At 68.0% G+C, this 25,737-nt stretch overlaps 3 protein-coding genes and 1 non-coding gene across 4 annotated transcripts; all 4 read right to left on the bottom strand.

Annotated features, from left to right (window-relative positions):
- Positions 1 to 2,830: 2,830 nt before the first annotated feature.
- BAZ2A (bromodomain adjacent to zinc finger domain 2A) lies at positions 2,831 to 12,744 on the bottom strand. Its single transcript, XM_088520725.1, has 28 exons — positions 12,609 to 12,744; positions 11,612 to 12,181; positions 10,983 to 11,168; positions 10,378 to 10,545; positions 9,674 to 9,907; positions 9,538 to 9,598; positions 9,347 to 9,455; positions 9,112 to 9,213; positions 8,751 to 8,961; positions 8,522 to 8,583; positions 8,047 to 8,112; positions 7,769 to 7,960; positions 7,419 to 7,673; positions 6,827 to 7,041; positions 6,637 to 6,711; positions 6,295 to 6,457; positions 6,137 to 6,196; positions 5,924 to 6,059; positions 5,310 to 5,836; positions 4,980 to 5,205; positions 4,708 to 4,863; positions 4,476 to 4,639; positions 4,132 to 4,409; positions 3,917 to 4,049; positions 3,695 to 3,841; positions 3,389 to 3,615; positions 3,159 to 3,302; positions 2,831 to 3,083 (listed from the first exon to the last, which is right to left on the bottom strand). The coding sequence occupies exons 1-28, from the start codon at positions 12,742 to 12,744 to the stop codon at positions 2,915 to 2,917; spliced, it is 5,172 nt and encodes a 1,723-aa protein (XP_088376851.1). The 3' UTR covers positions 2,831 to 2,914.
- A 3,549-nt stretch (positions 12,745 to 16,293) lies between these two features.
- On the bottom strand, positions 16,294 to 19,903 carry ATP5F1B (ATP synthase F1 subunit beta). The gene is made up of 10 exons (XM_088520726.1): positions 19,879 to 19,903; positions 18,518 to 18,760; positions 18,170 to 18,344; positions 17,938 to 18,059; positions 17,559 to 17,743; positions 17,323 to 17,481; positions 17,099 to 17,221; positions 16,809 to 17,021; positions 16,537 to 16,738; positions 16,294 to 16,454 (listed from the first exon to the last, which is right to left on the bottom strand). The coding sequence occupies exons 1-10, from the start codon at positions 19,901 to 19,903 to the stop codon at positions 16,357 to 16,359; spliced, it is 1,545 nt and encodes a 514-aa protein (XP_088376852.1). The 3' UTR covers positions 16,294 to 16,356.
- Positions 17,817 to 17,889, bottom strand: LOC148595466 (small nucleolar RNA SNORD59). Its single transcript, XR_015913151.1, has one exon. It is a non-coding gene; the product is annotated as a small nucleolar RNA SNORD59 (small nucleolar RNA).
- On the bottom strand, positions 19,903 to 25,642 carry PTGES3 (prostaglandin E synthase 3). The gene is given in 10 exon segments (XM_088520709.1): positions 19,903 to 20,819; positions 21,005 to 21,029; positions 21,385 to 21,447; positions 21,837 to 21,926; positions 22,124 to 22,222; positions 22,818 to 22,887; positions 23,037 to 23,150; positions 25,432 to 25,467; positions 25,469 to 25,551; positions 25,553 to 25,642. Coding segments are annotated over 10 exon segments (690 nt in total). The 3' UTR covers positions 19,903 to 20,799.
- Between the last annotated feature and the right edge of the window lie 95 nt (positions 25,643 to 25,737).

Here is a 25,737-nt window from a genome sequence, read left to right on the forward strand (position 1 = left end):
CGCCGGGGGGACCCGGGCGGCCCCCCCGCGCCGGGGGCACCGGGACCGCCCCCCCCCGCGGCCCCCCCCGCGCAGGGAGCACCGGGACCGCCCCCCCCCCCCCGCTCCGGGGGCACCGGGACCGCCCCCCCCCCCCCGCGGCCCCCCCGCGCCGGGGGCACCGGGACCGCCCCCCCGCGCAGGGAGCACCGGGACCGCCCCGCTGTGGGGGGGGGGGCACCGGGCTGCTCTCGGACACCGCCCCCCCCCATCCCCAACCGGCCTCGCTGCTCCGGGGGGGCAGCCCCCCCCCCCCCCGCTCTGCCTTTGCCGCCGGTTTCGGGACGATTTTGCCTTTTGTGGGGGACGGGGACGGGGGGGGCTGCAGCTGCCGTCGCTTTTTACAGTCCCTCCCCCCAGCCCAGCCGCCCCCCCCGCCGCAGACCCCCACCCCGGGAGGGCTTTTTTTCTTCCTCCTGCGTTTTCTTAAAAAAAAAAAAAAAAAAAAAAAGGAAAAAGAGAAGAAAAAAGAAGAAAAAAGAAACAACCCGCGGGGGGGCCCCCCCGGGATGCGGCGCGGGAGCCGCCGGGACTCGGTGCCTTCAGCCGTGTCGGACTGTGCCCCCCCCGCGCCCCCCCGCCGCCGCCCGGGGGGGCCCCGGGGCTCTGCATGTTCCCCCCGCCCCGCTCGGGGGGGCGGCACAAGTGCAATAACCCCCCCCCCCGCGCCGCTCCCCCGGCCACGGGCGCCCCCAGGCACTTTAGCCCCCCCCGCCCCCCCCGCAGCGACAATCAGGGGGGGCCGCGCGGCGGCGCCGCCTCCTACCAAAGAGCGGGGGGCGCCGCGGGGGGGCCCCCCGCCTGCCCCCCCCCCCCCGGTTCTTCCAGCCCCCCAGGGGCCGGGGCCCCCCCGCGGGGCCCCCCCACATCTACCTCCCCCCACAGCTCGGCCCCCCCGACACCGCCCCCCCCTTCCACCCCCTCCCGTTGCTGCTACGCCCGGACCCCCCCCCCCGGGCCCGGCCCCTCCGGGGGGGGGGGCGCGACCCCCCCGCGGAAGGAACCAAAGAGGGAGCCCCGGCCCCCCCCGCCGCCGCCCGCGGGGGGGCGGCCCCGCGCCCCCCCCTTTAATTTATACGTGGCGCCTTTTGTACAGGTTTTTAAGTTGCTTTTTTTTAACGATCTCCAGAGGTTTCTAGTTTTGTATTTCTCCCTCCCGCCGCTTCCGCGCGCTCCGGCCTCCCGCCCCGCTCCCCGCCCCCCCCATTCCCATCTCATTTTGGAGGTTTTTTTGGTTTTTGTTTTGTTTTTAAATAAAAAATAAGGCGAGAAAAGGCAGCGAGCGGCTCTGTGGTGGGGCAGGGGGGCGCGGGGGCACAGAGAGGCGACAGCGGGTGTCTATCAAACGGGACTCGTTTATTGTGGCGACGCGACGCGGGCTCCTACAGCTGGGGACGTCACAGGCAGCGGGCGGGGGGCTAGAACCTGCCTTTTTTTTTGTTTTTATTTTTTGTTTCTCCTTTAAACCTTATTAAAAATGAGATTGGTCCTAAAAATATAGAAAGAAATAAATTTAACTTCACAAAACCTGTACATTATCAAAAAAGTCACTAAAACAACACGGGTGGGAATAGAAAAAGGCGGCGGGGGGAGCGCGGCCCGGCTCCGGCTCCCCCTGCGGCGGGAGCGGGGGGGGACACGGGAATGTGGGGGGGGACAACGGGAAGGGGGGGTTAACTTCAACCGAACAAACACGACAACGACACGGAGACTCCCGAAACGTTCCCACGACGGAAAAAAAACCTGACGGCTCCAGAACGTTACTAAAAAACAAACCACAAAAAAGAAAGAAAGAAAAAAAAAAAAGTCCGTTACAGCGCAGTTATTTAGATAAAATATAAATATTTATGCGTAATATAAAGTCAGTTCAAATAGACTTCAAATCCACCTCTTGTTTCAAAGCAAAAAAATAAAATAAAATAAAAAGTTTCTGAGGTTTCCGATAGAAAAAAAGGCTACTTTTAAAGAGGCCGGGGGGCGGGCGGGGGGCGCGCGGCCGGGCCCCCCCCGCCCAGGTAGCTTGGTTGTTTTCAGTGCTCTGTGGGGCCGGCGATGGGGGGGGGACGCCCGGGCCCCCCCCGGCCGCCCCAGAGCGAGTACCCGTAATATCCTGGGGGGGGGCCCGGCCGGCCCCTCCGACCGCCCCGGGGCGGCTGGGGGCGCCGGGGGGGCGGCGGGACCCCCCCTCCCAGCGGAGGCTTCAAGTCCAAGTCGCGGCGCGGGGGGGGCCGGCGGCAGCGTCCCTGAGGGATCCCAACGGATGGGGGGGCTGGGGGGGGCCGGGGTCTTCCTGAGAGGCGGAGGGAAAGGGCTGGCCGGGGCCCCCCCGTTTGGTCCCTGGAGGGGATCGGGGCTCCCGGCCGCGGGGCCGGAGCAGTGCAGGGAGCCGGGGGGGCAGCCGGGACGAGGACCCCCCCCAACTAAAGTGTCTGCAGGGGGCGGCGGGGCCGGGGGGTAAGTCCACTTCACTGGCCGGTACCGCGCGCGCCGCCGCACGGAGTGTTCTCACATTCACTACCAACTATTGCTATTATTAAATATTCCCAGCAGGGATTTGCTCTCCTCGTTTGGTGGGTTGGGGCGGGGGGAGTGTGGGGGGGGCTTATTATTATTCTTATTACTTTTTTGAATTCAAAAGTAAAATTTAAAAGAAAGGAAGAAAAAAAAAACACCTCTGTTTTGTCTCTTTTTGGCTTACACAGTCTGTGGGTTGGTGCTGCTGGGTGGGGGGGGACAAGGGGGCCGGGCGGCGGAGAGGGGCCCCCGCGGAGCCGGGGGGGCCGCCGGGGGGGTCAGCAGGCAGCGAGATCAGCTCCAGAGGAGTCAGTTCGTGGGTGGGGGGAGCCCCCGGGGGGGTCCCGGCCCCCCGCCCCCGTCACGGGTTAGTAGCGCGTTTTCCCTGATAAAATTCCTCCCACCGGCTCTCGAAGAACTTGCGCATGACGTGCCCGGCCCTGCCCACGTCCGAGTCGTCCTCGTTGAAGGTCTGGCAGTTGTCGAAGACGAGCAGCGCGTCGGCCGCGAACTCCTCGCAGCTCGAGTACCTGCGGGGGGACACGGGGACGGGGGCAGCTGGCGGCGCCGGGACGCGGGGCTGGCCCCGCGGCGCCGCCACTCACCCGCCCCGCAGCAGCCGCGCGCGCATCGTGGCGAAGTCCATGGGGTTCTTGATGATCCGCCGGTAGCCGGGCACCAGGCGCGGGTTGACGGGCTCCAGGAAGGGCCAGGCGTCCTCGTGCGACTCCATCTCCATGAGGATGATCCTGCGGAGCGGCGGCGGCCGCGGGGTCAGGGTGGGCGGCCGAGGGGGCCGCCCCGGGCCGGTGGCCGCCCCCCGGTCCCCACTCACTCGCAGAACGTGAGGTCGCTGGGCTGGCCCCGCAGCGAGGGGCCGCGGCGCTTGGCGGGGGGCAGCCCCTCGGGCAGGCAGCGCGCGGCGGCCGGGCCCTCGCGGCGCCGCGGGGCCCCCCGGCGCCGCGGGCTCTCGTCGGGCTCCGCCAGGGCCATCCCCATGGGACGCCCCCGTTTCCGCTTCTTGCCGCGCCGGGGTGAGCCGGAGTCCCGGAACGTCTCCGCCTGCGGGGAGGAGGACGGGGGTCAGCGCCGGAGCAGGGCGTGTGGCCCTCGGGGTGACAGGGCCTCCTTGGCGACCCACCTGGGAGAGGCAGACGGAGCAGAACCAGTCGCCCTCAGGCACCTCCGTCATCTTGGGCCGGTGGCAGTAGAGGTGGCAGCCGCGGTCGCAGCCGTCGCACAGCAGCAGGTGCTCGTCGTCGTCCCCGCGCCGGCACACGAGGCAGGTCTGTGGGTGGCCGCAGTCAGCGCGAGCCCGGCGCCACCGAGCGGGCGGCCCCGGCAGTAACGCAGCGGCTCTCACCACTTTGTTGACCGACTTCTCCCAGGCGATGGACTTCTCCAGCTGGTAGATGCACAGGGAGACCTGGGCCGCGCTCCGGCACCGCTCTAGCGTCTGCCGCCAGGTCCGGATTCGGGGCGTGATCTCGTAGGCTCTGGGCAAGGGAAGGCGGCGCTGAGCCGGGGCCGCCCGTGGCCCCCGGCAGCGGTCGCGGCCGCGCGAGGACGAGCGCTCACATCTCGGTGGTGCCCAGCGCCCCCGGGCCGCTCAGCACCGCCTTCTCCAGCACCACCTCGTGCAGCGGCCAGAGTGGCTCCTTCAGGTAGCGCCGCTCCACGTTCTGCTCCAGCGCTGCCAGCCGCAGCACCGCCAGGTCCAGGGGGTTGGTTGGCTCCCGGCGCAGGGGCAGCCCTTCCCGCCGGTTGCGGATGGTGATGTCTTCCAGGGGCTCCACCTTGTGCTCGCAGTACCGCAGGTCATTCCGCGTGGAGTCGGGGCTGGGACATGTCCAGCCCTGCGGGACGGACGGGCTCAGAGGAGGTCGCAGCCCGCGGGCGCCGCAGCCCCGTCCTGCACCTACCCGGATCTGCAGGTCCGCCAGCAGCACGCGCTGCTCCAGCTCCTCCACCCACTGCAGCACGGAGAGGTCGGTCTCGTAGGCCCTCTCCATCACCGACCACTGCGCCAGGGCTTCCCGCGCCAGGGCGGCCCCGGCCGCCTCCGGGCGCAGGTGGAAGATGGGGTCTGGGGGCAGAGCGGGGCTCAGCAGGCGCGGGGCGTGGGGCGCGCGGGCGCGCGCGGGCGCTGCTCACCCGTGCTGCCGCGCAGGCAGACCTCCCGCAGGTAGTCGCGGTGCTTGGTGAGGTGCTTGTGCAGCGCCTTCTCCCGGATGCCGCGCGGGTGCAGCGCGCGGGCCACGGCCTCCAGCTCGTCGGGGTCCTGCAGCCACCACCAGCCGCTCTGCATCTCTGCAGGGCGACGGGGACAGCTCAGCCCCGGCCCACGTGCAGCTCTCGGCCAGAGGAGCAACGTTCCGGCCTGCGAGGCTCCGGAAGGGCAGATGGAAGGAGAGGGATGGGCTCACCAGGGGGAACCGGCTGCTCCGTGAGCTGCGTCAGGTACTTCTGCTCAATCTGTTTGAAGAACTTGGTCGGGGGCCGCCCCCGGCGCTTGGGCTGCCCCGGCGGCTCCTGGAGCTTCTCCAGGCTGCTCCGACTCCTGGGGCAGGCGCCGTGGGCCCTGGCGCCGGCGTGGAGCGGCGTGGACGCGAGCAGGGGAGACGAGGGCTCGTCGGCAGGGAGGCCGTTGAGCTGCGAGGAGACGCAGCGGGTTGGGACGCGGCGGCCACAAAGCAGCTCCTGCCGCAACGTCCCTCCTGGCCGGGCTCTGCCGCAGGGGCCAGCCGAGCACCCACCTGCCTGGCCGAGGCCTTGGGCTGCTGCGAGCTGCCCCGCGGCGTGGGCTCTGCTGAGGAGGTAGCGAGGGGGGCCCGGTCGTCACAGGGCGGCCGGGGCAGCAGGTTGAGCCAGGGCTCTCGTTTCTCCTCCGCGTCCTCCTCCTCCTCCTCCTCCTCGGCCGGCAGCGCTTCGGCAGGCGGCAGCCCCGCGTCCCCCTTGCCAGGGCTGCTGTCCGGGGTGAGCACAGAGCCCTTGAGCAGGGACGACTGCGTCTGGCTCAGCCAGGACAGGAAGGCCGACTGGCTGAGGTCATGCTGGCTCTGGCCCAAGGGCACCGTGTCCTCCAGGACGCCGTTGACGGGAGCGGGTTTGGGCCCGCAGTGCTGGGGCGGCTCCTCCTTGCTCTTCCGCGGGCGGCCCCGGGAGCGCGAGGCCGTGCAGTTCGTTCGGGTGGGAACGGCCACATCCACCGGCTCCTCCTTGACCGCGGAGACGGGGGAAGCCACCTTCTCCTCCGCGCTCTCCTCTGGCACCGGCTCGGCCACTGCCAGTTCACGAAGAGGAGGGTGAACTGCGAGGATCCCCTCCCGAAGGGGCCTCCGCTGGTGTCCCCCAGCGGGAAGCCACTCACCTTCCGTACCCTCCACGAAGATGCCCCCCAGATGGGGCAGGACCCAGTAGCGGCGCCGGTAGCGGTCCTGGCCCAGGGAGGCTGCCCGCAGCGTCTGCGAGGAATGGAGCAGCTTCTTCCGGAAGAACATCTGCCTCTGCGGGGAGAGCGTGGCGGGTGAGGAGGCGCCCGGGCGGCGCGGGCAGCGCAGTGGCGCGGCCCCGGCCCGCTCACCTTGGCCAGCTTCTCGATCTGCCTCTCCAGCTCGGGCACGCTGGACACAGAAGTGTCCGCCTGGCAGGGAGCAGAGACGAGTCAGAGGAAGAAGGAAGGGAATGGCGGGAGCTGAACTCCCAAGCTACGCGGAATCCCGGTCCCCACGAGCTCGTCACCTCCTCGTCCCTGCGGGATCTCCGGCCGCGGCTCTCCTCCTCCTCCTCCACGTCCAGGCCGTTCTCCTCGGTGAGGCGGGAGCTGCGCCTCCTCCGCCCGTCGTCCAGGCCCGTGATCTCCGACTCGGGTCGGCCCGTCTTCTTGGCCAGGGCGATCTTCAACCTGCCGAGAAGCGGCCAGCGCGCGCTGCGGATTCACCCCGCATTGCCCAGGGCGGCACGCGCGGCCACGCGACGGCCCGAGGCACTTCCAGCGCAGGGCCCCGGCTCCGGGGCGGAATACGGGATGCTGCTATGGAAGCAACTCCCCGCATGGACGCTGCCAGCTCCCGGATTTCCCACCTGCGCAGCCGGCCCTCGATGATCCACTTGTTCTTCCTGTAGTTGGACATGTTCTCCAGGGTCTTGTCGATCTCGCTGCAAGGAGACCAGGGCCTCAGCCCAGGGAAGGGGAGGCCCACGCGGGACACCAGCCAGCCCGGCCTTTCCCACCACGGGGACAGAAGGGACGAGCTTGGCACCCCCTGCTCACTTGATGATGAGGGCGCTGCTGTTGAGCTCGTTCACCAGGAAGGCCAGGATGGCGGCTTTCCTGGCGGGCGGCAGCGCCTGGAAGGGCTTCGTGCGCAGCCCGTCGCACAGGGCGTCCTCCGCGCCGTACGCCATGAGGAAGCAGCGCAGGACCTCCGAAACGGTGTCGCGGTTCAGGCTTATCTCTGACACCTTCTCCCCCAGGATCTTCAGGGACTACGCAAGAGCAGAAGAGAATTTGAGGGAGTCCCCTCTCGGCCGCTGGGAAAAATGGGGGATTTTCCAGGGCAGGAAAAGGACCCCAGCACCTCGCGCATGGGAAAACCAGGGCCAGGCAACCCAAACTCGAGCGGGAAGGAACCCAAGGGTGTCCCAGGAGGGCCAGGCCAGGCCTGGGGAGGCAAATTGGCCACTGCGCTCCAAGGCCTGGCTGGGAACATCCCAGGGGCTGCCTCTGCGGGCCGATGCTGGCAGATAAACGCAGCCCTTGGCCGGCTCGCAGCGGGCTCCTGCCCCGAGCCCGAACCCCGCAGGACCCTGCGCTTCCGCGGGGCGCCGGCCCCGTCGCCGTCGGGCCGGGCCGCGGCGCTCACCTGGCAGTAGGGCGGCAGGCCGGGGTCGTAGAGAGCTGCCTGCAGCAGCCGCACGAGCAGGTCCTGCACGGCGCCCGCGCTGGCGCCCATGCCCAGCAGCCCCTCCTGCAGCGCGCACAGGCTGGGCACGTCCCTGGCCGGCTCGAAGCCCAGCACCTTGCCGTAGCTCTGCAGGAACTCCACCACGGTGAGGCAGTGCGAGAAGGCGCCGCTGGGCAGCACGAGGCCCGGGATGCGGGAGAAGGCCGGCAGCGGCTGCAGGGAAGGGGACAGGGGCAATCAGGGACCATCAGGATGGTGAGCTCAGCCCGGCCAAGCCCCTCTGCCGCCCGCTCCAAGGCCCAGCCGACCTGGTGGTCCCCCAGGCACATGTCCTCCGTGGGCTTCTTCATCTCCTCCAGGATGAGCTGCTGCCGGCGCCGCTCCTCCAGGCGCCGCTGGGCCAGGAGGTTCTTGTCCACCTTGCGAGCCGCCTTGCCCTTCTTTTCCTTGGGCCGCACCTTCTCCTTGCCCTTCTCCGTCTTGCCCTTCTTCTCCTTGGCCTGAGGACAGACCGCAGGGGACACATGGCAAAGTGACTCTGTCCCCAGCAGCCCTTCCAGGCCCATTTGCACCCGCACGCTCTCACCTTGGACTTCTTCTTGGCCTCCTTCGCTTTGGGAGCTTTCGCTTCCTGCTTCTGCTTGTTCTTGGCCTGGAAAGGACAAGACCCAGCTCAGGAATCGGTGGCCACGACGAGGCCCTCCCGCACCAGGAGGGCACAGAGGCCGTCCCCTTGCCCGCGGCTGCTCTGCCGCAGCAGCCGCGGTGCCTGCGCCGGGGTTGCAGCCCTGGTAGAGCCAGCGCCGCGAGTTTGGGCAGAGCAGAGGCTGCTGCAGGGCTGCGCCGCGGCCGGGCGCCGCTCCCCGCTGGGCCAGGAGGAGCTCGGAACACCTGTCCCGGCGGCACGGGGAGGCTCCCGGGGCAGCCGGTACCCGGCAGAGCCCCGGGGAGCAGCTCAGCCCCACGCGCTGCTGGATCCGGAGCCGCAGGAGGCCCCGCATGGCCCCGCGGAGCTCCTGGCAGGACACCCCCAGCCCCGTCCTTCCCCGTGCGCCGCTCACCTTCCGCCTCATTTTCTTCTTGATTTTGCTCATTTTCAGTTTGTCCTCCTCGCTGAGCACCTCTGGGAGAGGGGAGAGCAGGGTCAGCCACAGCGACCAGCTCAGGGGCTCCGATGCCTCTCTAGAGCCGGGCTGTGGCCAGTGGCCACCTCTGTCCCGGGAGCCACCCCGAGCAGCGCAGGGCGGCGCAGGCCGAGCGCGGGGCACGCGGGGCCGGGGAAGGGGCTACCTTGGGCTTCCAGTCTCTTGAGCAGCCGAGCGTCCGTCTTGCTCAGCAGGTCGACCAGCTTGAGCTTGGGAGGCCGCCCCCGGCCGCGCTTCACCGCGGGCGTCTCCTTGCTCTTGGCCTTCTCCGCGTTGCGGGGCCGCCCGCGCTTGCCCGTGATGGCCTGGATGCGGGACGGGATCTCCTCGGGGCTCAGCTTCACCCACTGCAGGCCCTGCAGGCAAAGCCTGGCCTCAGCCCTGGAGGACGGCCCGGCCCGGGCTCCCGGGCGGCCCCGACACCCCTGGGGACGGTCCGCGGAGCCGCGTGCTCCATAGGAAGGGCAGTGCAGCCCTGGCACCCGCCCTGCGCCCCCAAAACCCACCTCAGGGGTGTCCCGCTCCTCGTAGAAGTCCCCAACGGGCATGCGGGGGCTGAAGCTGAAGTGCTCGCGCCGCACGTCCTGCACCACATTCCTGCTCAAGTACTGCGAGGAGGAGGAGGAGGATGAGGGGCGCGGGGAGGCAGGCTCGGCTCAGCCTCTCCTGCTGCTGCTTTGGGGCAGGAGGCGGCAGCGCCTGCAGCCGGCCGGGGCCCCGCGGGAGCTGCTCCCGCTTTACCTTGATCACCTCCGGGAACTGCTTCATCCTCTTCCCGCAGGGCCCGTAGTACCAGGTCTCGCCCTGCCAGCGGTGGTTGCCCTTCTTGATCCTCACCTCCCGCCTCCACCTGGGCGCAAAGAGCGGCTCACGCCGTGCCGGGAGGGCGCCGCGCAGCGGGGCTGGGGACGGGGCCGGCGCCGCGGACGTACCCGTGCTGCAGCGGGAAGCGCACCTCCTCCTGCGTGGCGATGCGCCGCCGGGGGACGTCACCTGCGCGAGGGGGGACCCCAGCTCAGCACGCGGCAGTCGGAGGGCCCGCGCGCCAGGCAGGAGCCCCCTGCTCACCCGCCGCTGCCGCCCCGCCGGGGGCTGCCTCCTCGCTCTCTCCTTCGGGCGCAGCTGAGGTCTCCGGACAGCTGTCGACAGCTTCCTCCTCCTCCTCTTCCTCCTCGTCCTCGTCCTCCTCTTCCTCCTCTGGAGAAGGGGCTGGGGACTCCGGCTCCAGCGGAGGGTCGAGCTCCAGGGACGCGGACTCCTCGGGCCCGGCGTGACTGCTGCTGTTCAGCTCTAAGCTGCTGTCTGCAAAGCCAAGGTCAGGGCCGGCGGGGACGTCACCGCCGAGCTCGGCTCCCTTCCTGCTCCACCCATGCAGCCAGACAGCCCCATCCCCGGCCAGCGCGGGGGAAAGGCGCCCGCGTCCCCCCTCCCGGCCACCCCTCCGCACCCGCCCGGGCCCTGCGGCGCCGGCCGGTGCCCGCCGGAGCGGAGGTGGCCTCAGTGCCAGGCTGAGGGCCGGGCCTTGCGCGCGGGCAGCTGCTTCCCCAAGAGGCTCCCAGCTCCCCCGGCAGCGCGTGGGCTGTTCCCAGCGCTCCGGGCTCCCGCCATGAGGGCTTTGGGATGCGCCGGCTCCCAGGCACCTCGACACAAAGGTGCCGCCGGCGCCGTGAGCGCAGAACAAGGGAGACCGCGGGCAGCCCCGCCACCCCCCGTGCCAGATCCCGCCGGCGGATACGGCCCGGCCTGCCGGGACTCGTCCCCTCCGCCCGTACCTTGCAGGACGGCCTCCGCCAGCACGGGCGGCGAGCGCGGGCTGCCGAAGAGCGCGGCGAAGGAGCCGGCGGCGTGCAGGCTGGCCATGTCCGGGGGCTCCTCCAGGGGGGACTTGTCGCTCACCAGCTGGGAATCGTCCATCTCGTAGAGGTCCCCGGTGCCCGGGTCTGCAGGGGGCAGCGGGAGCTGAGCGGGGCGCTCGCGCGGCGGGGGCAGACAGAGCCACATCGCCACGGCCGGCACCGGGAGCCGCGCGCGGACAACCGGGACGACCGAAAAGCGGCCGGCGGGAAAGGGGTTAAGGGCCCGGCGGCCCCGGCCCCGCCTCCTCCTTTGGGAAGCGGAGCCCAAAATGGCCGTGGCGGCGGCAGGGATGCGCAGCCAGCGCGGAAGTGGGCGCCGAGCGGCGGCCTCGGCAACGGGAAGGGAACGGGGACGGCGGCGCCGGGAAGGGGCGGCCGCCGGAGAGGAGCTCCCGGGAGCTCCGAGCGGCCCCGGGAAGGGAGGAGGCTCCCGGCGCTGGGGCCTGCGGAGCTCCCGCGGGAGGAGGGAAGCTCGGAAGCCTCCCGGGCCTCCTGCCCCGGCGCTGCCGGCTGCTCCCTACCTCTGTCCAGGGACTCGAAGGGCTCCAGCGGGTCCTCGCTCAGGATGTGGCTGCTCCCCAGGGGGGCGGCGATGGGGGACGCGTCCCCCAGGCAGCCGCCGGCCGCGCCGGGTGCCAGCGCGGAGGCCTCGCGGCCCAGCGGCACCGCGGCTGCCGCGGAGCCCTCGTAGCTGCAGATCTTCAGCTCTGGGGAGAAGCAGCAGCCAGAAGCGGAGCCGTGAGCGAGAGCGCCCGGGACCGCGGCCATCCCCGCCGCAGGGCTCCCGCGTCCCAGGAGGCCACACAGCTCCGGCTCTGCTCCTTCGCTCCCGCCTCCCGGCCGCTTCCCTGTCCCTGTCCCCTGTCCCCAGCGTCTCCAGCCTTGGGGACGGTTTTCCACCTTGCCTCTCTGGCCCTTTGCGCTCAGCTTCACCCACCCCGGCTCTGCCGAGCTCGGAGCACGGATATTCGCTCCAGCCCTAAGCCAAAAAGCAGCCCGGCCTTCGAGGCAGGTGGCGTCCAAAGTTCCCAAGGGGATAAAAGATCCAACTCTCCATTCCACACTCAACCAGAGAGCCGGAGCTGGACACCGGCTCGTGGACAATCTCCCTGGGGAGAGGAGCGGCGCCCGCGGCAGCGCCGGCCCTTACCTGGCTGCGCGTCCTCCAGCTCCAGGCTGCCCACCAGCCCGCCCCCGTTCTCCGCGATGCCTCCGGGGATGTCCTTGGCCGCGGCGCCCTCGCCGGCGGCGCCCGCCTCGTCCCGCGGGCCCCGCGGCAGCGAGAAGGGCCGCGCGCCGGCGCTCAGCATGGGCGACGGCTGCGAGGCCCCGTAGAAGGCGGCCGGCCCGTTCTGCACGAGCTCGAAGTTCTGCTCGGGGAAGGAGTCGTAGAGCTCCTGCGAGTCGAAGTTCAGCCCCATGGAGCTGCCGTTGCCCCAGAACTCCTGCCCGGCCCCGCGCGGGTTAGTGTTGTGCCCTGGGGACGGCTGCCGGGCGCTGCCGAGGAGGCCGTTGAGCGGGTACTGCGTGAGGCTGGGGAACGCGGCGGCGCCGGGGCCGCTCTCCTTGAGGCTGCCGGTGCCGGCGGGCGGGCAGCCCCACAGGCAGTCGTAGGGCGGCAGGGGCGGCGCGCCGCAGTGCGTGCCCGAGGCGAAGGTCCCTGAAGTGCTCGTGTGACATACAGTAGAGAAGCCATTGACATTCAGACCCCCGTTCACACCTGGGGACACACGGGGACAGCGGGGAGAGAAGCTGGTTAACGGCACCGAGCTGCAGCCTGGCCCAGCACATCTGCCCCTGGAGCGGGGGGATAAACCCGGCACCTCTGGAGCAGGGGGGGATAAAGCCAGCACCTCTGGAGCGGAGGGATAAACTCGGCACCCCTGGAGCAGGAAGGGAATCTCCCGCACCCCTGGAGCGGGGGGCACGGAGCGCCCGGCAGCGCGCGCAGCCACAGCCTCCCCCAGCCACCCGGCTTTGCCGGCGTCTCGAGCCGAGCAACGGGAATCCCAGGGGATTAGCGCGGCGCGCGGCAGGGCTGCGCGGGGATCAGCTGACCGGGCAAATCCACGCAAAGCCCCCACGCGCGCTGGGCCGCTCCGCGGGGCCCTCGGGAGCGGGAGGCGCCGGCCGCGCCGGGCACTCACTTTTCCCTGGCGGGGGGAGGTCGGTGGCGGCGGCGCCGCCGTAGAGGCTGTCCCCTGAGGAAGGCGCGGGTTTCAGTCCTGAGGCAGTCGGTGCCGGGGGGAGGCCGGTGCCGTTGAAACGGTTGTTGGTTTCCATGGCTGAGGGGGAAGAGAGACGCGGAAGGGTTAACGGTGCCGGCCCGGGGGGACGGGGACATCCAGCCGCCCGCGGGGGGGACGGGGACCATCTGCCCAGCCGGCTGGGCCCGGCCCTCGGCTCCCAGCGCTGCGCCGGGAGCTGCTCCGTAAAACCCGGCGGCGCCGGGAGGAGCAGAGGGAGCAGCGGGAAGCGGCAGCTGCTCCGGGCGAAGCCCCCGCGCGGCAGAGCCCTCCCGCTGCGCCGGGCGGGCGGCCACCTGCGCGGCCCGGCCCCGCAGCCCCGGGGACAGCGCCTGCTGGGAATCCTCCCCGCTCCGCGCGCGGACGCCTTTCCGCATTCAACTCCGGAGCCGGAGCGGCGCTGGGATCGCGGATGCGGCAGGGGCCGGACAAGGGCACGCGGGAGCCTCCAGCAGCTGCCCCTGGCGCTCGGGGATGTCCATTCGGCAGCGGCTCCCGGGGAGGATCCGCGCTGGCCTCATTTCGCAGGGAGGCGGCGGCGCTGGGCCCGGTGCCTCCCGCGGAGGCCCCGGCGCCGCAGGGAAAACCCAGGGCAGCTCCTGGCCCTGGCTCCGGCCTCCCGCGGCCTCCACGCGGGGCCTCGTCGTGCCAAGGGCGGCGCAAGGCCCCGGAGCCGGCGGAGACGCCGCGAGGCCGCGGCGCCGGCACCTCCGGAGCATCCCGGGCTGCCGACGGAGGCCGTGGCGCCGCGGGCGGCGCTGCCAAGGGCCGTGTCGAAACCGGGCTGCGGATTTCGTCACGTCACGGCCGACCGGTCCAGGAGCCCCAGGAAGCCGCGACAGGCGGCCACGGATGGGGGAACGTTCCCGAGGGAAGCGCCGCGCTCCGACCGCCGTCCCCGGCTGCAGCCCGGTTAAAAAGCAGGAATAAATAAATAAATAAATAAATAAATAAATAAATAAATGCTCGCAAGCCTTTTCCGGGAGCAGGCGGCGGCTGCGGAGCCGCTCCCGGCCGGGAAGGTCAGAGGAGGCGGCAGGGACGTGCCAGGGCCGGACAGGTGGCGGCCGCAGGTCGGCATTAGAGCCGGGCGAGCTGGGCGGGCGCCAGGGAGGAGCCGGAATGAGAGGGAAGCGCCGCGGCCGGGAGGGGAAATAAAAGCAGGGAAGATGGGGAATTAATTACAGCGAGCGCCAGGGACACGGGAGTTTAAAGAGGAGGGAGATTAATGAAGCAGGAGGGGCCGGCTAATAGGGCCGGGGCTGCGGCAGCTGCCCGGGGAAGGGTCCCTGCGGATGCGGCTCCCGGAGCTCCCCTGCCCACGCGTTACAAAACGCCCAGCCGCAAACTGGGCCACGGTAACCGGAGCCGGCCGGGCCTTCGGGCACGGGTTAGATTCCAGCCGGGCTCCCGCCGGAGCCGGCACGGCACTGGGCAGCGGAGAGGAACGGCGGAGCCGCTCCGTGGACGGCGCCGGCGGCACCGGGACGCGGCCGCGCTCCGGAGCAGCTGGGGGCAGATCCGGCTCGGGATGGCACCGCGGAGCCGCTCGTCCGCCGGGGCCCTTGCTCGGTACCAGGCTAGCGGGGGCGGGGGGGATGTTTATTTTGGATCGACGCTGCTTCCTTAGGAAAGGCGCTGGGAAAAGCGGCCGGGCCGCGGCGCCCGGGAGGTCCAGAAAGCGAAACCGGCCCCGATGCAAAAGGACGTTTCAAAAACAAGAGAGACGCAACAACCGGCTGCCATTTCCCGGCCGCTTCCTGCGGGGGAGGGAGCCCGGGAAGGCCGCGGCACCGGAGCCGCCCCCCCCACCCGGGATGCCCCGGCCCGGTGGGGGATCCCGCCCCCCCACCCCGCAGCGCCAGCCCGGACGCCTGGGCCCCTCCCGAGGGCAAGGACCGCCCCCCTCCCCCCGCAACGAAGCGCCCGGTCCCTCGGGGAGGAGGAGCCACGGGGGGGCCGGAACCGGGCGGGGGGGTCACCGGGCTCCCCGGCGCAGGGACGGGCCGGGCAGGGGGCCGACAACGTCCCGGTGCTCCCCGGTGCGGGGGGTGGCGGGGCGGGGGGGAGGGAACCGACGGGGAGGGACAGGGGGGACACGGGGGTGCCCACAAGGGCGGGGGGGGCGGAACCGGCGCGGGGCGGGGGGGGGCGGCGGGGCCGCCGCTGCGCCCGGTGCCCGGGGAGGGGGGGGGGACCCGCACCGGCCCCGCCGCTCCCTCAGACACGGGGGCTCCGCGCTCGCCGCCCCCCCCCCCGCCCCGCCGCGCGCCGCCCCCTCCCTCGCCGCGCGACCCCGGCCGTTAACGGCCGCCGCGGCCCGTTCGGCGCCCCCCGGCCGCCCCCGGCCCCGGACCTGGCGAGCGGCGGAGCGGGCCCGGCCGCGGCCCCGGCTCAGGCGGCGGGGCGCGGCGCGCGGCTCCGCATGGCGCCTCCGTCAGCGCGGGCCGGGCCGGCCGGGCCGAGCGGAGCGGAGCGGAGCGGAGCGGGGCAGGAAGCGCCTCGCGCCGCCGGGCGGTCCTGGCGCCGCCCCCCCCGCCGCGCGTCACGGCCGCCGCGCTCGCGTCACCGGGGAGCGGCCCCGCGCGTCACCGGGGGGCGGCGCCGCGCGGCCACGCGGGCGGGATCCCCGCCCCGCCGGGGGGATCCCCGGGACGGAGCCCCCCGCGCCGGGACCCTCCGGGAGCGGCCCCCCCCGCCAATGCGCTCCCGCACCGCGGCCTGCAGCGCCCGCGCGGGACGGAGGCGCCGCCGGTTCCGGCCCCGCCCCGCCGCGGCCCGCTCGCCCCTTCCGGGGCACCGGGGCTTGTCCTTCCCACCCGAACCGGGACTGCCCGGTGCCGCCCCCCCTCCCTCACCGGGTTGCTCGGGAAGGACCCGGGCGTCCGGGATCGCCCCCCGGGATCCCTGCTGACGTCACAGGTCGCCGGGCGGGGCGACACGGGGATCCCGGGACCCTGCGGGGGGGGTCGCGGTACCGGGAGAGGGGCCGGGGTGGGGGGGAGGGGGGGGTCCGGCCCGGCGGGAGGCGGCGGGGGGAGGCCCGGCCCGGCGCGCTCGGTACCCGGCGGGCGGCGGCCCCGGTGCCGCCGCAGCCCCGCGCTGATGTCAGCGGCGCCGCCGCCCCTGCCGGCCCCGCGCCGCCATTTAAAGGGACAGCAGCGCAGTGCGGCGGGGGGGACACCCCCCCTCCCCGGACCGGAGCCGCCGCGTCCCCGTCCCGCGGGCTGGGGACAGCCCGGGGCACCGGGTACAGCCCTGCCCTGCCCCGCGGCGGCCACCGGCCCCGCTGCCCCCCCGCACGGCAGGCCCGGCCCCACCGGGCGCGCAGACAAAAGCCCCATCTGGCCGCGGCGGCACCAAACGGCCCTTTGTGCCGACCAAGAGGGGCCGGCAGCGGCGGGGGCAGCAACGAGACCCCCCTGCCGCGTCCCCTCTGTCCCCCCCGGCCGTGGGGACACGGCCCCAGCGCGGAGCCGGGCCCGGTGCCACCACTGCTACCCCCTGCCCCGGCTGCTGCAGAAGGACAGGGGGTGTCCCCGTCCCCGCCATCGTCCCCATCCCCTCACACACACACGAGGCTCCGTTCCCATTTTCGCCACTGTTTTATTGGAAACGTTAAATAGTCAGGAGGCTCCGGGGTGGGGGCTCACGCGTGCTCCTCCGCCAGCTTCTCGGCCTTGGCCACGGCCTCCTCGATGGGCCCCACCATGTAGAAGGCCTGTTCGGGCAGGTGGTCGTATTCCCCTGCGGGGACAACGAATATCGGCACCGGGGCCACCCCCCCGGGTCCCCTCCCCGGCCACCGGAGGCTCCGTCCCCTCCTCACCCGCCAGGATCTGCTTGAAGCCCTTGATGGTCTCCTTCAAGGGCACCAGTTTGCCCATGTGGCCTGTGAAGACCTCGGCCACCTGGAAGGGCTGTGACAAGAAGCGCTGGATCTTGCGCGCCCGGGCCACCGTCAGCTTGTCCTCCTCGGAGAGCTCGTCCATGCCCAGGATGGCGATGATGTCCTGCAGGGACTTGTAGTCCTGGGGACGAGACGGGGCGCCGTGAGCGGCGCCGGGGCGGCCGCGCGGAGCCCGTGGGACCGGCTCTCACCTGCAGGATCTTCTGCACGCCGCGGGCCACGTCGTAGTGCTCCGGCCCCACGATGTTGGGGTCCATGATGCGCGACGTGGAGTCCAGCGGGTCCACGGCCGGGTAGATGCCCAGCTCGGCAATGGCGCGCGACAGCACCGTCGTGGCGTCCAGGTGGGCGAAGGTGGTGGCTGGCGCCGGGTCCGTCAGGTCGTCAGCAGGCACGTAGATGGCCTGGGCACCAGGGACACTGTCGGTGGCCACCACGGCTGCGTGGAGCCGCCCCCTTGCCAGGTAGCCCCTGCCATTACCTGCACGGACGTGATGGAGCCCTTGCGCGTGGTCGTGATGCGCTCCTGCATGGTGCCCATGTCGGTGGCCAGCGTGGGCTGGTAGCCCACAGCAGAGGGGATGCGGCCCAGCAAGGCCGACACCTGCGGGGGGACGCAGGCCGGGTGAGGGGGACCCTGCGGCCCCCAAAGGGGCTGCGGCTGCGAGCCCGGGCACTGCCTGCGATCCCGGGCACTGCCCGCACCTCGGAGCCGGCCTGCGTGAAGCGGAAGATGTTGTCGATGAAGAGCAGCACGTCCTGGCCCTCCTGGTCCCGGAAGTACTCGGCCACCGTCAAGCCAGTGAGGGCCACCCTGGCGCGGGCGCCCGGGGGCTCGTTCATCTGCCCATAGACCAGGGCGACCTGCGTGGCAAGGACCGAGCGTGAGCGGGGTGCCGGGCACGAGAACCCCCCCTGCCCAGGCACGGGGCCCCGTGCACCTTGGAGGTGGCGTCCTTGAGGTTAATGACGCCGGACTCGATCATCTCGTGGTAGAGATCGTTGCCTTCGCGTGTGCGCTCGCCCACGCCGGCGAACACCGAGTAGCCACCGTGGGCTTTGGCCACGTTGTTGATGAGCTCCATGATAAGCACCGTCTTGCCGACGCCGGCGCCGCCGAACAAACCTGCAAGGGAAAGGGGCACCGCAGTGAAGCCCAGGCCGATCCCGCCACCCCCGGGTCGTTTCTGTCTCCCTTTCCTCCTCAGATACCAATGGTGGCTTCAGCAAGCTCAGAAGAACGAAAGTCAAATGGTCACTCATCAGCGAAGGAAACCCCTGCAGGGGACCGGCCCATGCTGCCCCGCACGCCCCACGTACCGATTTTGCCGCCCTTGGCGTAGGGCGCCAGCAGATCCACCACCTTAATGCCCGTCACCAGGATCTCCTGCTCCACGCTCATCTCCACGAACTCCGGGGCTTCCGCGTGGATGGCGGCAAACCTGGAGCGCAAAGCGATGGGCTGAGGGGCAACACAGGGCTCCTCCGGTCTGAGCAGCCCCCACTGTGTCCCCCTGTGCCCACGCGGCCGCCGAGGCCCTGTGCCGCTCACTGCTTGGTCGTGATGGGGCCCCTCTCGTCGATGGGCTCCCCGATGACGTTCATGATCCTGCCCAGTGTCTCGGGGCCCACAGGGATGCGGATGGGAGCACCGGAGTCGAGCACCTTCTGCCCCCTCACCAGCCCCTCGGTGCCGTCCATGGCAATGGTGCGCACGGTGTTCTCCCCTGCCGAGGACAAGGACGGCGTCACCGCGGCGCCAAGGGCACCAGGACCTTGGCGCGCCCCCCGTGTCCTTCTTCCTCCTCAGACCCAAATCTCTGGCTTCATCTCGCTCAGAAGAACGAAAGTTGCGGAGATTTCGCCCATCACGGAGGCCGCGGCGCGCCGCGGGGCTCACCCAGGTGCTGCGCCACCTCCAGCACCAGCCGCGTGTCCCGGCCCTGCACCTCGAGCGCGTTCAGGATGGGCGGCAGCCCCTCGTCGAACTGCACGTCCACCACGGCGCCGATGACGGCCACGATGCGGCCCGTGGCCGAGCCCGCCTTGGCGGCGGGGGCTGCCTGCGCCGCATAGTCGCGTCCTGCCGGGCGGCGCGGCAAGGTCGGCCGGGCCGGGGGAATGGAGCAGGGACAACGGCGCCCTCGGAGGTGCCCGGTGCCCCCACAGAGCCCCCCTACAGCCCCCTGCACCCCCCGGGCTCCCTCCCGCTTCCCCTGGCCCCTCGGGGCTCCCCCTCGGTCCCTCCCGGCCTCTCGGGGTCCCCCCGCTCCTTCCCGGCCCCTCGGGGTTCCCCAACATCCCTCCCGGTCCTTCCCAGTCCCTCGGTTTCCCCCCGGGCTCCTCCATCCCCGCGGGGCTCCCCTCGGCCCTTCTTGGGATCCCCCCAGTCCCTCCCGGGCTCCTCAATCCCCTCGGGGCTCCCCCCGGTCCTTCCCGGGCTCCCCCGGCCCCTCGGCGCTGCCCCCGGCCCACCCCGCCCGCAGGCCCCAAGGTGACCCCGCGCGGTCCCGCACTCACGCGCAGCGGCGCCGGCCGCGGCCGGGGCGGCCGCACGGCCGAGGAGCCGCGGGAGGAGGTCGCGGCGCGGGGCGGCCCCGGGGCCCCGGAGCAGGGGGCGGGCGGCGGCGGCGGCCGAGCAGCGACCTGCGAGCCCCAACATGGCGGCGCCGACTGAGCCCCGCGCCCCGCCCGCTGCGCACAGACCCCCGCAGGGCGGCGCCTGCGCGCACGTGACACGCCGCCCCGCCAGCCCATTGGGCGGCGGGCTGGCGCATCCCGCGCCCTCATTGGCCGCCACTGCCGCAGCGCGCCGCGCCTGCCTGCTGCCGGTTGGGCGGTGCGCCCGTCCATCAACACGCCGGAGGGGGTGGTCGTAGCGAGACCGCGAAGCGGGATTGGCTGCAGGGGCCGCGTGGGCGGTGCCGGCCGGCGGAAGCGGCGCGCACGTGGCGCCCTTGTCCTTGGAGCGGGCGCGGCGGCCGCGACCACGTGCGGGAACCGGGGGGCGCCCCCGCCCCCGCGCCCCGCCCCGCCCCCCAGCGCCGCACGCAGGAGCCCGAGGCTGGAGAGAACAAAACAGCGCTTTATTGGAGTCAAATCACAACACTTTTCTGCAAACTGTTGTCAGAGGGAACCTACAACCGGGAGGGAGTGGGCATGGGGCCCGTGGGTGACGTCACCGCGCTCACCTTCCAAAAATAATAATAATAATAATAATAAAAAAAAACATTCCAGCAAGAAAGAGCAACGTGAACTTACACTCAGACAGGTACAGGACAGCCATGGAGTCTTCAACAGTTTATTAGAAAGAATGTAGACATTAAAAAAATCCCCACTGCTCTGAACAGAAATTGAGGTTTTTCAGCCTTGTTATAAGCTGGTCGAATAAACTAACAAAAAACCCAATAGTGTATAGTAACGCTTTGTCACTCGTTTCCATACCAACAGTGCAAATACAATTTGGTCTAAATGTACAGATTGACAAGCAACAATGTACAGCCACTCTCACCCCCGGACTAAAGAGATGTAAAGCTTTAGGGTAAACGATACCAAATGGACAGGCTTCACCCGGCGAAGTTAGGGCGTCACTAGTTGTAGCTAGAAGCCGTCTGGAACACGAACTAGTGATTAAATACAAAGTGAAGTGAATTTTGTTTCCTTTTTTTTAATAAAACATTAGTGGAACAGACCCGAAGACACTGCAGAGGTATTGCAGGGTACCTGTGAAAATCTGCGAGCCAATTAAACTAACATTGTTTGAGCCAGGTTTGAGGTAAAAACTAAACTTTTGGATTTACCTGCAGGCCACAACAGAGGGGAAATCACTAATTTACCACTTGGCGTAAATTCGGAATTCTCCCATTGAAATTACACCTGCTATGAGGCAAGGAGGCCCTGTAAACTTTTTATTGCAGCTGTTCTGTATCGACTGCCTACACCTCAACTGGTTTTTGGAAGTCTGGAAAACGGTTCATGCATAAACATTATTGCCTCTTGCGGCTTAAGACTGCCTCGTACAACGGTACACGCCAACCATCAGTGAAGCCATTTAAAATGGACTGGAAATGGGTTAAAGGATGCAGTATCTCCCTTTAGGGCTATCAACTCAGGAATTCTTATCTCAATTATGAAATGTTGTGATGAAGTTCTTTCCCCAAACCCTGAAGACAACAGTTTTTCTTACTCCAGATCTGGCATTTCTAGGGAGGAGAAAAAAAAAAAGTATCAGTTAAATGAATATATATTTTTTTTCACCATTAGCTCTCAAGAGCCTTATTATATCACTAGGAAGAAGATGGTCTTTGACTAAGAAATTAATAGGACATTTTAAACAAGTGCTCAGGGCACTGCACAAGCGTGCAGAACTAACCAAAAACCAACTTACTTTCATCATCACTGTCTGGTGAGTCCTGGAAAGGAGAAGAAATAGCAACATGAGCAACTGGCTTGAAGGAGTTTTGGTTTCTACCACTAACTGAACAACAAACTGCTTTTTCCATCAGAGGCTTCCGACGGTCTCCGTCCCAGACCCGTTTCTTCAGGACACGCTTTAGGGAGGCCTCAGTACAAAATCTACAGGGCAGTAACCCCCGAGCTGCTGCAGGAAGCTGCACAGCCCCAGCGAGCAGCAGCATCGCTGCTGCAGGGGAGAGGAGGCCGGACAGGAGGCTCAGAGCTACTTTAAGCTCTCGGTGATGCCGAAGTGGGAACGCGAGTCTGGCTGCAGCAAGGAAGGCGCAGGCTGCAAACGGAGCAGGTACTTACATCATCTGCCCCGTCTACTTCTGGCAAGTCTACGTCCTCGTCGCCGCCCATGTTGTTCATCATCTGCACAGAGAGATAACGGCCACGTTAGAGGCAGCTACCGAAGGGACCTCCGGTCTCTACCCGACCTAATGAAACACAAAGCTAAAAAGAGCTTCAGTTTTGTTAAAACCAGCAGGGGTTTTTGCATGTCTTGCTACGCCAAGGCATAAATTGGGGCATAAGCCTGCAAAAAAGGGATTTAACTTCTTAGCAAAGACTAGGGTGTTAGGAAAGCCTGGTTCCTGCAAGGGCACTCGTCCCACGCTATGGGCATCGACTTCACAAAGAGCAGAGAGAAGAAAAAAATCAATAAAAATGATAACAATATTAATAAGCTCTGCTTAGGGCTGCTGTCTCTGCTTGCCGGCAGCCTCAGCCCAAAAGGAAGCCCCCTCCTGCGTGCCCTGTACCTCGGAAAAGCGATCGAAATTGGACATGTCTTCATCTGAGTCGTCTTCCCAGTCTTTCCAGTTGTTGAAGTCCACGCTGAGCCAGTTGAGCTGCACATCAACACACATTTGTCTGCTCAGGGGCGAGCCCAGAACAAGCAGACACCACTGAGCAGAGGAAGGTTACTAAAACCCGCTATTCTGACCCAAAACACGGCGCCTTACCCATTAACTACATCACTGACACACGAAACAAGCGTCAAAACCAGGGGGGCTCCCGCCACAGCCCCACGGGGACCCAGACCCACCTTTGCCCTCTCTTTCGTTAGCCTGGGCCATGCCTGACCAGATTCTCCTTTTCGTAAACAGCATAAGATGGACCTGTCTGTTCTTTTATGCTTTGACTCCTGGAAAAGAGGAGAGGGGACACTTGTTGGTGCAGCTGACGGGCACGAACACCCAGAACTGCTTGGCTTAAGGTAAGCGAGTGGAGTTTATCGCTTCCTCCTTGTTGTCACAAGATAACGCTCATGTTTTAAATTACTTCTCTAGTGCTATAAGCACGTGAGAAACTCGGATCCATAAAAGCATCTTTGAAAAGCTGCTGCTGATCTGGAACTTGTCAAAATAACCCCAAATCACACATACACTTTTAACAGGAACAATTCTGCACAGCAAACGATCAAAAAGGGCAGCAGGTAACGAGGTACTGATTTTGCTTGGGCTGGCATGAAGCAAACCCAGCCCGGAAGGTTTCTGTGACACCCCTTGCTGCCTGCACGTGCGAGGACAACGCGGCTGCGGCAACAGGGGCATAATCAAAACTAGAAATCTCTAAGATTCCACCCTCAAGCAGCAACAACTCCAGAAGATGCTTCTCTCCACCGTGTAAAGAGTTTCCCTCAAGAGATCTGGAGAGTTTCTATTATCAGAGGAGATTCTTTTTTGCTCCAGTACAAACTAGTATTAGGTACACAAGAAAGAAGTCCAAGGAATACTTACATTTGGATCAATATTATTAAAAAGGTCAATTTCATTTAAATGTTTAAAGTTATCACTTCCTCCAAGACAACTGTTAAGAGAAAAGAAGTTATGCTCATGTTTAGTCGGAAACATCTTGTAGCATTAACACGTTTCAACAACAGAATTGGCTATTTTAAGCAGTGCTACTTCACCCGTTTCGGTGCAGCTCTGGCCTCTGCACATGCCCCAGTTACTCACCTGAACGTGAGTTTGGATTTTTCAAAATTTACATTAACATCTTTGCTGTCCTCGACGCAGAACTCGATGAAGACGTAGTCTCTTCGGTCGTACCACTTCGCGGAAGCGGGCTGCCTGCGAACACAGAAACGCACGGTGAGCCCCGCGGCGCTCCGCGCGCCAGCGACCTCCGCGTTGGCTTCTCCTGCATTCCGGCGCGTCCCAGGCCGCGCGGCCGCCTCAGCCAGGCTGCACGGGGACGCGGAAGCCGCGGGGTGTGTTTGAACACGACGGAGCAGGTTCCGTTTCGCGCCCCGGGGAGCAGCCGTTGCGCTCGGGGTTTGCCTCGAGGCCTCCCAGCGCAGGAACCCGCTCAGGGCGGAATTCACAGGAACGTCGGGGAGGGTTTGCCAAGGCGGCCGGCGCGGAACGGCTTCCGAATCAGCTGCTCACGGCCTGCCCAGTGCCCCCCTCCAACCGCCCGGCCAGCGGGAGCAGCCCAAGGAGAACCACGGAGATCCGCGCTCCTCCGCTCCCGGCTCCGGCCCGTGTCCGTGCAGGAAGCGGCTGGCGGAACGCGGAGCTCTCGGCTCCGCTCTGGCCGCATGAGCTCTCGTGACAGAGCAACAAACCCAAGCGGTTTCCGCACACGGCCTCTGGCAAAGCGATGCTTCCCTCCTTAGTGGCACTTCCAGGGAATCCCAGGGCAGATATCCACTTATCCAGGTGCAGCCCACGTTCAGAGGGCAGCAACGTTATCGCTTTGGTGCCTTTAATTCTTTATGGTCTCCCTTGCTAGCAGGGGAACGAAAGACTCTTGGAGGGGAGAAGGGGACTGCTCCCCCCATGGCCCCCAAGCCCCATGTTCAGATCTGGTGCCGCTTCCCGCTGCGGGAGCCCAGGAATCCCGGCGCCTCCATCCCCGCTCACGTGCGCCCTTCTCGGAACAGGGCCCTCAGTGTCCCCCTGCCAGCACTCGCGGACGTTCCCGGTGTCAATGGAGACGTCCCCGGGCTCCCCCAGCCCCGACGCCTTGGCCAAGACCAGCCTGCAGCAGATGTGCCATTTATGGCCAAAACTTGTCACTTCTAATTGTTTTTAATTTTTTTTTGAAACCTCCCTTTCCGCCACCTTGGGAGGCGCCGGCAGGTGGGAGCCCCTCAGACAAACCGGTACGGCGGGATACATTAGAGCTTTTAGATGGGACTGTAAGACTCCAACCTCTGTCCCGAGGCTCCTAGGAGACGAACGGACACGGAGGGCAACGGCAAAACGCGGGCCAGCTCCTTCCGTGGGCCCCCAAACATCACCGTTTGCTACACGGAGCCTAAAGCTTCCTCCACCTCCTCTCAACTAAAGTAACCCTCAAAGAGCGGAATATATTAATTAATATTAATAAATAATATTAATAATATATTACTGCAGCCTTATGCCAACGGTGCCAACTTGAACACGTGTTTGAGCTGAGTTTCATCCCAGTCCTGCTGGGATTTGGGTTCGTGGGGAACAGGGACACCACGCGACACCCCCAGGACGCGGGTTTTCCGGCCGCGCTCCGCGGATTCTCTCGGCGCCGCCGCGCGTGTTCCGGCAGCTTCCGGAGCCGCTCGGCGTCCGAACCGCCTCCTCCGGTGCCCGTTTTCAGGCGGCGGGACGGCACAAGCTCGCCGGGTGCGCGTGCTCGGCCGGTGTCGATTCCAGGATTCCGGCAGCGCCGCTTCCCAGCGGTGTCTTCATCCAGCGCCGCGGAGCGCCGGGGGAGATTCCCCTTCGCCCCGACCCCCACGTGCTTTTCCTGGGAGCGAAGCCGGGCCCTGGCCCGGGAGGCCCCGGGCAGCCCCGACCCCGGGCGGCACCTGCAGGCGCCGGGGGCAGCCGGTTCCCCCGGGCGCTCCGCGGAGGCCGCCCGCTCTGCACGGTGGTAACAGCCCCGCTTTGCACCGCCGAGCCCCGTTTTCATCTATACGCGCGGTATTTAGCGCCTTGGGGCTGCAGGGCCGGGCACCCCCGACCCGCCGGGTCCCGCTGCCGCTTCCAGGTGATTTTTTTCCCGCTTTCGGTCACGTTGAGCCCAAGTTCCCGGGCTCTCGGGGCTGCCCCGCGTTCCCTGACCCCTCCAGGGCGCTTGCGGCCCCTTTATTTTTATTAACCCGTCCCCGCCGAAGCACGCGGCCCCCCCGGCCGCCCGGTAACGCGGAGGATCCCACGGCCTAGGCCGCGAGCGGCTCCGCGGGCCCCGGGGGCAGCGCGGCGGCCCCGAGCGCGGCCCCGGAGCCCCGGGAGGCCGCCAGGCCGCCCCCGCCGCGGCGCTCGCCGGCCCGCGCGGCCCCGTTCGTCGCCCTCCCCCCAGCGCGGGAAGCGGCGGCCCCAAGGTCACCACGCGCCGCGGCGGGCCCGAGCGGGGCCCCAGGCTCACATGGCGAAGGGCGGCGGCTCCGGGGCGCTGCTCGGGACGGCGCGGGCGGGAAGGGCCCGGTGCTCCGGCGAGGGCGGCGGCTGGGGCTCGGCGCGGCCTCGCTCCCACAATGCCCCGCGCGCGCTCCGGCACCGGCGGCGCCCAGCGCTGGTGACGCAGCAAAATCCCCGCCGCGCCGCCGCCCGCCCCGCCCGCCGCCGTCGCTGCGCATGCGCGCGCCGCGCTGCCACCGCCCCCTCCCCCGCGCCGCCGTCGCTGCGCATGCGCGCGCCGCGCTGCCACCGCCCCCTCCCCCCTTCTAGCAGC

This window comes from Tinamus guttatus, unplaced genomic scaffold, assembly GCF_059628265.1.
Source record: "Tinamus guttatus ecotype Peru unplaced genomic scaffold, ASM5962826v1 Tinamus_guttatus_pri_ptg000096l, whole genome shotgun sequence".
In the NCBI taxonomy this organism is placed as follows: Eukaryota; Metazoa; Chordata; class Aves; order Tinamiformes; family Tinamidae; genus Tinamus; species Tinamus guttatus.